At 46.4% G+C, this 10,555-nt stretch overlaps 1 protein-coding gene across 1 annotated transcript in view; it reads right to left on the bottom strand.

The window, feature by feature from the left end:
* The window catches only part of LOC104468555 (rho GTPase-activating protein 32-like), a gene marked incomplete at its 3' end in the record, with an annotated part of 72,080 nt that extends 65,001 nt beyond the window's left edge, over positions 1-7,079 (bottom strand). Inside the window, exons 1-4 of the mRNA XM_010082739.1 lie at positions 6,923-7,079; positions 6,164-6,195; positions 5,491-5,624; positions 1,942-2,050 (exon numbers count right to left, since the gene is read on the bottom strand). Coding sequence (XP_010081041.1) covers positions 1,942-2,050; positions 5,491-5,624; positions 6,164-6,195; positions 6,923-7,079 — 432 coding nt within the window. The remainder of the gene's footprint in view (positions 1-1,941; positions 2,051-5,490; positions 5,625-6,163; positions 6,196-6,922) is intronic.
* Positions 7,080-10,555: the final 3,476 nt, after the last annotated feature.

Raw genomic sequence — 10,555 nt, 5'->3', positions numbered from 1 at the left:
CAGATCTTGCTTCGTGCTGTTGGTTTTTTTTGTTGTTTTTTTTTTGTTTTGTTTTTTTTTTTCAAATGAGGGTAGATGTAAGCATACAGCAAGAAGATTTAGTTACCTAAATGCAGGTAGTCAACAAAGGACGTGGTAGTTTCTGAACATCACGCGCACGTGCAGGCTGCAGCACAGAGCTGAGCCCTGAACCACGTCCCTGAGCACCACAGCCCTGACGAGCACAGGGCAAGTGCCAAGCCAGGAGGTGAACCTTGCCTTCACTGTAAATCAGCGATGGAAGAAAACAATAACAAACCAGGTATGCTAGCTAGCTTGTGTTACGGGTGGAGAGTGAATTACAGCCCCACATTCCTGACACTCCTGCAGGTTACAGACAGCGTGGTGTCACCCGGTGATGTACACAAGCCTCCTGGCCCTGGGATGCTGAGCAGCAGCGTGTGCTGAGGATGGGAGCTGGCTGAGAAACGTTGAGCAGAACGGACAGTGCCCTCAAACAGGTGGCACCAGCGGGAACCGCGGGCCAAGCAGAAGAGAAGGCAAAAATATCCGCACATGAGAAAAAACATACGTAAGGGACAACTGCAAAAAGTCAAAATTAACAGCGGATAAGCAAGGAGTCAAGCAGAGCAAAAAACAGACCAAAATACCAGCAGACAAAAAAAGTTTTGGGTTGGTTTGATGATGCTTTTAAACCAGTAAAACATAGAACTCATCTTTGTTCCCCTGGTTAAAATTAAGTACCTGGCTTTCAGGGTGTTTATTACCTACACATTTTCTGAACACAGTGTAAAGAACAGCTAATCCAAAATCTATTTCGCACAACCCGGACAGATACTAATGGTCCTTTAAACTTCAGATCATGCACTGGGATGAACACCCCTCAGCCCCAAACATGAGATGAATCCGACTGTCCTGCTAACAAATCCATCCCATCCCTCACGCTGCTGCTGCGCTGGCAGTCCCGGAGCAGAGAACATGCTGCTTTTCCAGGCTGAAGTCCTCCCACTGCCACATCGCCTCCAATGCAAGGGAAAAACTGTCATTGGTGCCACGTCCCAGTAAGTAATCTTAGCCATGCTGCTGTCCTCAAAACATCCAGACCTTCCCCCTGCCCAAGGTCTGCCGCACGAGGCAATTTCCTCTTCAGCTTAGCATGCTAATGAGACAATGTAGGAAATCTGAAAATAGCAAGATACACCTTCCAGACACCCTTCCACTGAAACAAGGTAGGTCAAGCCTCTGTGAGGTCAGAGAACTTCACAAAACCACCTAACCAGATCGCTCTGTTTGGCTGCTAATGAAACAACATCTGACCTTCCCAGCTCAGCAAATGCTAGAGGGGGTTGGGAAAGCAGAACTGCACATCCTCTGCTCCCTTATTTAAAAAGAAAATAAATAAATCAAGGTCACAGAGTTGTCTGTGGGCCCCTGTCCATTTGTATTGTCTTTAAGTACAATAACAGCACCTTTGGGGTTGCTGTTCTGCAATCCTGTTCCCTCTCATGTCAGATTTCAGGCTGACATTTCATCTCTGCAGACTTAGCCTGCATTTTGCTAAAAATCTTATTCTTCCACGATGCTGCATGCTTCAAAGAGCATGTTTTTACAAGAAGTTCCCTTCACGCTGAAAAGTCTTGCTGAAAAAGAGGTTAATGCAGACTGAAAATCGTTGTGACATTACAGACCTTTTAATTGGTGACTAGACTTCGCTTTGGGGCACGCATTAACGATGCCGAAGCGTTATGCATGCTCCTTCTCTCTCTCCTTGACAAACTGCCAGAGGAAGGAAAGTATTTTGGGATTGTTGGAAGTACTATGCAAACCACTTAAAAACCTGAAACTCAAGGAATATAAATCAATGCATAACTAGAGTATAACAGTAGATTGTTCAGAGCCAAAAATAATAATGTATCTAGGAAATGCAACGAGGTGCTTTACCATAGCGCTGAGGGTCTCCTCCCAGTCTGGCCGCTCTCTGGGATGGATGCTTCTCTGAAGCTCTGGCACAAAGTCATCTTCTTCTGCATGTACCGAGGACTTCATCATTCTGGAAGGGAGGACAGAGAGAGGTTTGATTCTCAGTGACACCTCCTGGGTAACTGTACACACAGCCTGTTACGGTGCTCAGGTGACAATAAACGCTGTTAGAGATCCAGAAACCTTACAGCCTGCACCACCCCAACTCTGCAGGGATGCGCTCAAATCAGCCTCATTTAATCAAGGTAAACTTTTCTTCAGATAAGGAGCCATCTTTCAAATGCCCTATAAAGCATATTTCAAGCCTGCACAGAGGCTTAAAATCAAAATTTTAAAAGTATTAATGAAAGCTTCTCAGCCTGTCCAACACAGCTCTGCAGCTACAGCCAGAGAGCCAATATACATCACCCCCGCAGGCCGTACGGATGTGCCTTTGGGGGCATTACGGCACAGACATGAAGTACCAAAGGCTGCTTGAAGGTCTGGAACTATCCGTTCTGGTTTCACTAGATACGAGATTCAGGCAGGCTTTTCTTTTATTACTAGATCCCCATTTATTTCCTTTGCTAACTAACACTGCATACAGCAGGGCTGGGTTTGCTCAACGTTAACTGTGCTGATTCACGTACTGTTTGACTCAAGCTTTTAAGAACTCCTTCCAGACAAGATCTGAAGCTCTAAAACGTGCTGTTTGCTGCCACAAGGCAAGCGCCTGGGCCAAAGCCTTTAACCCTCTTTGTACTCTACATGAGGAATTAACGCTCACAGTAATAGCACGGCTGGGTTCAGAATCATATCCCCTCTAACTCTGTACCTAGCTTTGGGATCACATTTCTGCTCTAGTACAAAACACATCCCAGCGAACACACGAGAACCAAAAGGCATAAGGCCTCAGGGTAAGGCTGCAGAGACTGGTAAGGAAGGCTATAAAACAGATGCACACAAACACGCTCCGTGTATCGCACAAACCCTACGCTTAGCGCGGTCAGCGACCTTTATTTCAGTTACTCCTGGGAAGACGCTTCAAATACTCGTGTCGGCTGTGACTGAGCAGAGGAGAATATGTTCTGTTTCCAAACAACCTGAGGAATCAGGTCTGTGTTCTGGGTCTCTACCCTCATAGTGGACCAACACGGATGTCACCATACCCAGTCCTTTCACCAGCCTCCCATCCACTGACTCACGTTATTTGTTTAATCTGATGATGCCTGAAAAACTTCCCTCTGAGATCCTGACACACCGTCCTATTATTCTTCCTATTGAAGGTGTTCTGGACTTTTACTGGAAATAAGAAAAGCTCTGCGTGTGCACATTTAAAGCTGTCAATTCTCTGAGCATTTGCCAGACTCGTTTAACAGAATATTCAGCTACTGATGGAAATTAAAAACTTTGTCACAGTACCACGAAAATATTGGAAATGATACCAAAGATTTTCTCCCTAACACAATTACAAACACTCGATAACCATCTGTGAACCCTTATTAATCTTTAATGGCAACTATTTAATTCCATGCCACCTGAGACAAGAGACAAGGCAGGCTGAGGACGTTACAGGTAGCATTAGTCCCGTCTATATTACGTTTAGGGGCTTTTTCCTCCCTGCCCCTGATGTGGATGAAGGAGAACAACCTTGTGAATTAGCAGAACTGAGACACGGGCAGGAACAGGGACAGAAAGGGGGAAGACAAGGAAGGAAAGCAGCTACTTGAGACACTCCTCTCATTACACTATTTCAACAGACTTTGCAGGAGCTCTGCGTTCTCCAGGGTGACACACAGAACGAAACCCAAGCTGAGGGTCTCAGGGAAAGCTGTCACGAGAAGCCTCACGGGACTGGCACCCAGCTGCACCAACACCACACACCGTCTCTTCATCTGCCCTCACCTCCTCTTCTGGACTTTCCACAGGAATCCAGCCATTTTTCCTGGCCTCAGCCCAAGCCAAGCCCGGAATATCCTATACATGCAGAACCATACACACGCGGTTTTACATGCCTGTGTACTGTGTACATTTGCCATTATTATAATGTACAGAGCAAATAAATAACATACATACGTCTGATGCACCACACATGCCAAGCTGTACCAAGACTATCTTGTTTCTGCCATGGATTCTTTTTCATGGGAGGGCAAAACACCTCAAGTACAAACCACTGACACATATCTTTGGTAAACATGAAAGATCAAACAAGTCAAAGAGGCTGCTCGGTTCTAGAAAGCCCACCCTTGGCCATGTCACGGGAGTTGTAACTGAAAATTCGCTACAAACCGAGTACTAGCCACGAGAACAGAAATATAATTTATTTGAAATGCCACTTCTTCAACTGCTTAGCAGCTCCGCATGCCCTTCAAATGAAACCTGACACTATTATATTAATAAAAGTTCTGGGTGTACAGAGGCCGTTAAGCAATCTCTCCTCAGATGAATGAACCCTTCCTCATTGTAAATTGAGAATCCAATGTACTGGAACAAATGTTTACAGGACATTTCACAAAAGGCACGGCCCGCATTCACACCCATTCTTCCAAGCTCTCTGGTAGGTCAAGTTGATGAATTTAAAGTCAGAGCTTATACGTTTGTACATGATACAACTGCATCAAGAAAAAAATCTAAAGCCCTTTTGCAGGTTCTCAACCCTAATCTGCTGGCCCCGTCACTTACAATGGACCATGTAAAATGGTGTGGGATTCCTACGAGAATGTTCCTTCCCCTGGTTTAGGGTCTTTGGCACATACCATGTCCCACCGGCAGACCACAGCGGTAGGACTAACACCACTGTCACGGATCCTGGTGTCACCTACATGCCGATGACACACCGATTACCAGCTCCCCTCTGGGAGGGCGCGAGGGTGTCGATACACTGCCTCCAGCGGTGCCTGATGGTCTGACAGCCATGTGCTGGCATGGAAGCGTCAAACATTCTGAATGTCAGGCTCCTCACATCAGACAGTTAATTGTCTGCTTGACAGACATTCCTTTTGGACCAGCTATATATTATTTAAATTAAACGCCAAGCGTGATCTTTAGGTTGTGTTCCCCACGGGGACACCAGGCATTTCCGCTTTCCTCGCTGCTTCTCCCACAAACGCCTTTTCTTTCTGACCTCAATTTAAGAGGTGAGAGCCAACGATAACTGATTTATTAGTTTACTTATTATTTTTACAGCACTGTTGTTGTGCTTGGAGATTTCTCAGCCAACGTACAAGCACAGCTCTGCCCTACAGAACCAACGATGCAAGATTTAGAGCGCCACAGAAAATGATGTTTTCTGAGATAGAAATTTTACTCAAAGGCCAAATTTAAACAAGGCCTGTGCTGGCACCGATCTATAATGAAAAGCAATGAGCTTCAAACACTAGCCGATAAAACCTGGTATTTATGCCGCTCAAATAATTTGCACAAAGGCCGAAATAACACAGTTTTCACCAGGGCACTAACAGTAACCAGGGATCAAGCTTTGCACAGCTTGCAAACGCAACACGCAGGAAACTCCACATCCACTCGGCTCACCTTCCCTGCTCACACCAACCGTGTTTGTCTTCAGTGAGCACTCTCCAGTTTGACCCTGTGGACAGACGCTGCTCAAGAAAGAGGAGAGCAGCAGAGCCAGCAGACAGCAATCCAAACAGCATCACGATGCGGTGCTGCAAGAACAGCCAGGAGCTTCGCTGGGTACCAGCACAAGAACGAGCAAGAGATTTCGCAGTTTTGGGGTTACTTTGGGCTTCAGGACTTCACTACAGGTGAGCCACAGCGCAGAGACCTCAAACTCAAGCTGAGCACGTTCAAGGCACAGCAGAACAGCCTGGATGCAGCACCCCTGTCTCTCCCGACACAATCAAGTACAGAATTTCCAAGATTCAACCCCCTAACTCTCAGACAGCATGGAAAGGTAAGCCAACAGTGAATTGACAGAGAAATATTTTGAAAAACCTGCTTTTAGAGGGTTTAAAATAACTTGATCAAGACACGCTACAAGAAAAAGCTATGTAAAGACCTGGGGATGTCACCATACAGGACAAGGCAGCGGAATTAAGACAACTCTTCACATCCTACGGGTTGCCCCTTACCACCAAGAGGAAAGGCAGAAAAACCAGGAAACAAGAACTGAGATCTGACCAAAGCTTATAAACACTTGGGCAAGAAGATGGAATCAAGTGAGAACACTGTCTTCATTTCTGACCTCAAACACACGCTCCTCCTCGCCCCGCAAAACTAAACGTCATGAGAGAGATGGAGAATAACCAAAAAGCACACACCCTCCCGCAACCCAATTCTCCAAGTAAACTCTGTGTCCGTGAAATTAAAACTAATACAGTGGAAAGGAAGAAAATAATCATGCAATGTGGATAGCAGAGATAGCTCAAGAGCCCCAGGAAAAATGAAACAAGAGATGGGAACTGAAGGCTGACAGTGCTGACCTGAGAGAGGATTTAATTTCCCAGGTTTTAAATCAGCTTTGTCAACACCTTACTGATCACATTATGTCCATCTGTACTATACAAAACAAGGTCTCTGAGGTCTGTCTGAAGGATCACACAAAGTGAAGACAGAAAAGACCTGCAAGGTCCGTGTAAAGCACACCTCATAAACAAATGCTAATTGGATAGTATTTAATCCTTGACCACAAAACGAAAACCTGGCATAACTAAACTGCGATTGATTCGAGAAAGTTGGAAGCTATAATTGCTACTTTTGATGGAACTTTGTAGTCAGGGAGCCAAAATTCAATTATTTGGGAAGCCACCACACAAGAAAAATCAGGAGTAACAATATACTACAATAAGATAATATTTTTTAAAATTATTTGAACAAAATATCATTGAAATATCAGTAAGCACAAACCAAATGCCTTTTTTCTGCAGCCTTTCTCATCTCTGTAATCATCTTTTTTTTCCCCCTGACACAGCACACACTGTCCATCACACAAACCCCTCCTGACCGTCAGTTCCCAAAGCAAAGCCCCCGAGCAGGTGAATATCCTCGTGCCCGGGGACACTGCCCACGTTCTCCCTCAGACACACGCGGGCTGGCTGTCGGGTGAGCCACTCTGCCCCCACCCAGGGCAGTTCCACCGGCAGGATTGTGACACCACCCATCGGGTTCCACGGTGACACCCTCGAGGTGTCCAGTAGCTCTGGAAGGGATTGCAACGTGTACCTAAAGAGCTTGGCTGAACCGGGCTGTAACCATTTGCATTCAGGTTTTGCATAACTGGAATTTCTTTAAACACTTCTTTGACAAGCTCTGAGGCACGTTCTTCGTTATTAAAAAGCTTTGTAAAAATAATCACAGAATCCTCATGCTTTTGCATACATACAGTACAAAACAAACCTGCTCTTTTATTTGGCAACACATAGAAGACATTGTTTGTCGGTGATTGGCATTTCTTTCCCAAGAACACAGTGATAGTCAACGAAAAAAATCCTCAGGAACAGGTTTCTCTTATCACTTTTGCCCAACATAAGAGAAGGAATTAGGAAATCACTGAACAATCAGAATCACTGAGCCTTGGCTTGGATTTCTTTTGTTTGATTTGGGAACAAATATAAAAGCATTAAAGACAATTGCCTCTAGGGAAAAAGGGTACTAACCTCTCATTCACAATTAATAAATCGCTAAAAGCAGCTCTAAAGTTTCAACGCAGAAGAGAGATGTGAAAGGATGGCTGCTCCTGCCCTTCCTGCTAAACTTGGGCACTATCAACAAAAAATTATTCTTCTCTTAGTCAAAACCTGTTCCCTGCACTATTGCTGCCTGCGCTGCCTTTGCGATCCCGTTGGTTTGTTTGTTTGTTAATATCACTCCTGCTCCTGGGCCAGCCCTTCATCTCATGTCCTCCCCCCTGCCCAGCAAAAGCAGTTCTGATCTTCGCTGCAGTTTTCAGATATTCCCGTAAAACAAAGCAGCAATAAAACCCATTTGGTTACAGCTAATCCAAAAGCAGCAAAGATCAAAGCATCCCCCAAAATTGCAGAGCAGGACCTCAACTTCCATCCAAGGACACTCATCCGGGCTGATCTCGTTTGCTTGTCGTTCGGTGCCAACGCAAAGCCACGGTAAATTTAACCTTTCCTCACAGAAGCATGTACTGGAAAAACCACGCTTTCAGCACACGGCATGATCAAGCGCAATCAGCTAATCAGTTACAATTAGCCTCACACGCCGTTAAGTGACAACTGTTCATAACATGAAGCAGCACCGAGAACTTGCCCAGTCAGCTGGCTGGGCAGGGAAAGCCCTGCTCTAAGTGAACTACGGGGAGCCAGTCGCCTACCCAGAGCTAGCCCCTCTCCCACCCGCGGCAAAACGCCTGTGTGTGCACCGCTGTGCACGGGGGGCCACGGCACACCCTCAGGAAGAAGCCAGGGGAAAAAAACCCACCCAAAGTAGACTTGCTAGTGAATAGTCACAAGGGAAAGAATGGAAATGAACTCGGGGACACCAGAACCTGATTAGCTGAACAAAGAATGAAAGATAGGCTTATGCAAATAAATAAAGAGTAGCTCCAGCTACTCTGACCTAAATAACCAGTCTGAAACAACTGCTGGGCCCTGCATCGCGTTCACAACAGCACTCCTCCCACCTGAGCTACGGCCCCTCCGTTTCAATGGTCTCAGCACCAAGGAGGAGGCTGCTCTGTCCTTTCTGGGTCTAGAAATAACTGTTAATACATTTCTTGTTATTCCCACTGGATTGTTCTTGACCAGGTAAACGGAATTAAATGGAGGCTTACAACTACAGGGACAGATGTAACCAGGTGGGGGTCATGTGGGCATAATATGTGCAAAGCCACAGTGTAATGATTTCCCAACAGCAGAGAGACGTGCATCCCAAACCAACCGGTCACTCTGAGGCCAACACAACACAGGAGAAGAACGGCACCAACCAGGACAGATCCACCCGCCTGCTACCTGCATGTCTGACGCACGAGGTGAGGTGGCAGATGTAGAGGTGACGAGTGGAAGCAGTGCCCAAGAGCCGGACGCACACCAGAAGATAAAGGTGCTACAGGGGTCAAAACGACCAGCAGCGGTTGAGAGCACATTGGTTCAGAGCACATTGCCACTCCTCCTGGTGCAGACGCAATGCCAGCACTACAGACAGACCCAGCGCTGACACAGTCTTTAACAAACAAAACACATTTAGTTTGCCCTTTTGGAATAACTTGCAATTATTAAATATCTTTTTCAATGAATAATAAAAACCCCAACCTAGAGGAAAGAGATCACTGATCTCCCTTGCCCTGAGTTCCCAAGGATACAGCTGCAGCCACTGCTGCCCGATCATTTTTACCTCCGACACCCACACACGCATTTTCGTACAAAAGCATCTGAGCTGGCACGCACGTCTGCTGTGAATGGAACCCCTGCTGCTGGGTTTCCTGCTGCCACGGAGATGAATAGAGAAAGAACAATTAGCCAAGGCTTCAGTCTGATTTAGATTTATTTTTCTTTTTGGAGGACAGACTGAGAGATGGTACATCATAAAACAAAAACATTAACTCTGAAGGCTACTCAGAAGAACACAATACCCAAACACCCTACATCACATATTGTCTAATGACCCCAATAATGCCAAATGCTGCACTCGGATATGCCAGGAGACTATAAAACATCAAGGCAAGGATTATCTGCATCAAAGCAGACGAGAGGTGAGCAAAGAGAACACCTCCATCCACTTTCCAAACCCCACAGGAACTCACAGCTCCGGTAACTCACGCAGTATCTAGAGGAAAACTGAGCCTGAAGTAGGAAACAGCTTCAGTTTCACAGTTCCGAACCACAGCGACCGTTCACACCAGCACAGCTTTGATCCTAAGGCATGTACACAGCAAACACCTTACCAGGGGCTGGAGGAAGGAGGCAGGACAGAGGGAGAACACCTCCCTCCTGCGCAGGCCAGAGGATGATGCACTCTCCAACGCTCTAGCCCGATGCAGAGGAGATGGAGAGCGCAGCCAGCTTCCCAACAGAGAGAACGAGGGTGCTGTCTCTGAGAACGCCGTTGCGGGGGCTCCGGAGAGCGCTCAAGTCTGCTGTTTCCCAATCTGTGGCTTGACCACTGAGGTTTTACGCAATACCTCCTCCTCCTCTCCTTTCGCCATTACCTTCTGAACTTCTTTCAAAAAAGAGAGAGGGAGAGGAAGCAATAAGCTACGAGCAGAACGACTGCCTAGGACCCCTAACCACAGAGGTGCTGGGCTGCAGAGACCAGGATTATCCAGTATCTTCCCTGGGACTCCAGAGGCGTTTGCCCAGCTCTATAGATGCTGTCCTGGAGGAAAAATAAATAATTTTTTAAAAGGACTGGCTTTCCACTGGGTCAGCAGCAAAGCACAAGGCTACAAGAACTCCTGTTGGCCTGGTGAAAGTGAGAGGGGTGGAAATGCCTCGTTCAGACACGGCTGGTGTTAGTTCACCTGCACTGGGATGTGGTTTCACAAGGAGGGGATGAGCAAGATCTTAACACACTCCTCCCAGAGACCTTCTTTTGACTTTGGCCACCTCCTGCCTCCTGTGGGCTTTTGCAGATCCCATCCTGATGTGTACGCGTCTCTTCATGCTGAGTGAAG

The sequence above is a fragment of the Pterocles gutturalis genome, unplaced genomic scaffold (genome assembly GCF_000699245.1).
Source record: "Pterocles gutturalis isolate BGI_N339 unplaced genomic scaffold, ASM69924v1 scaffold1940, whole genome shotgun sequence".
Classification (NCBI taxonomy): domain Eukaryota; kingdom Metazoa; phylum Chordata; class Aves; order Pterocliformes; family Pteroclidae; genus Pterocles; species Pterocles gutturalis.
Note: the sequence above shows the minus strand (reverse complement) of the source record. Positions and strands in the feature narration are given on the sequence as shown.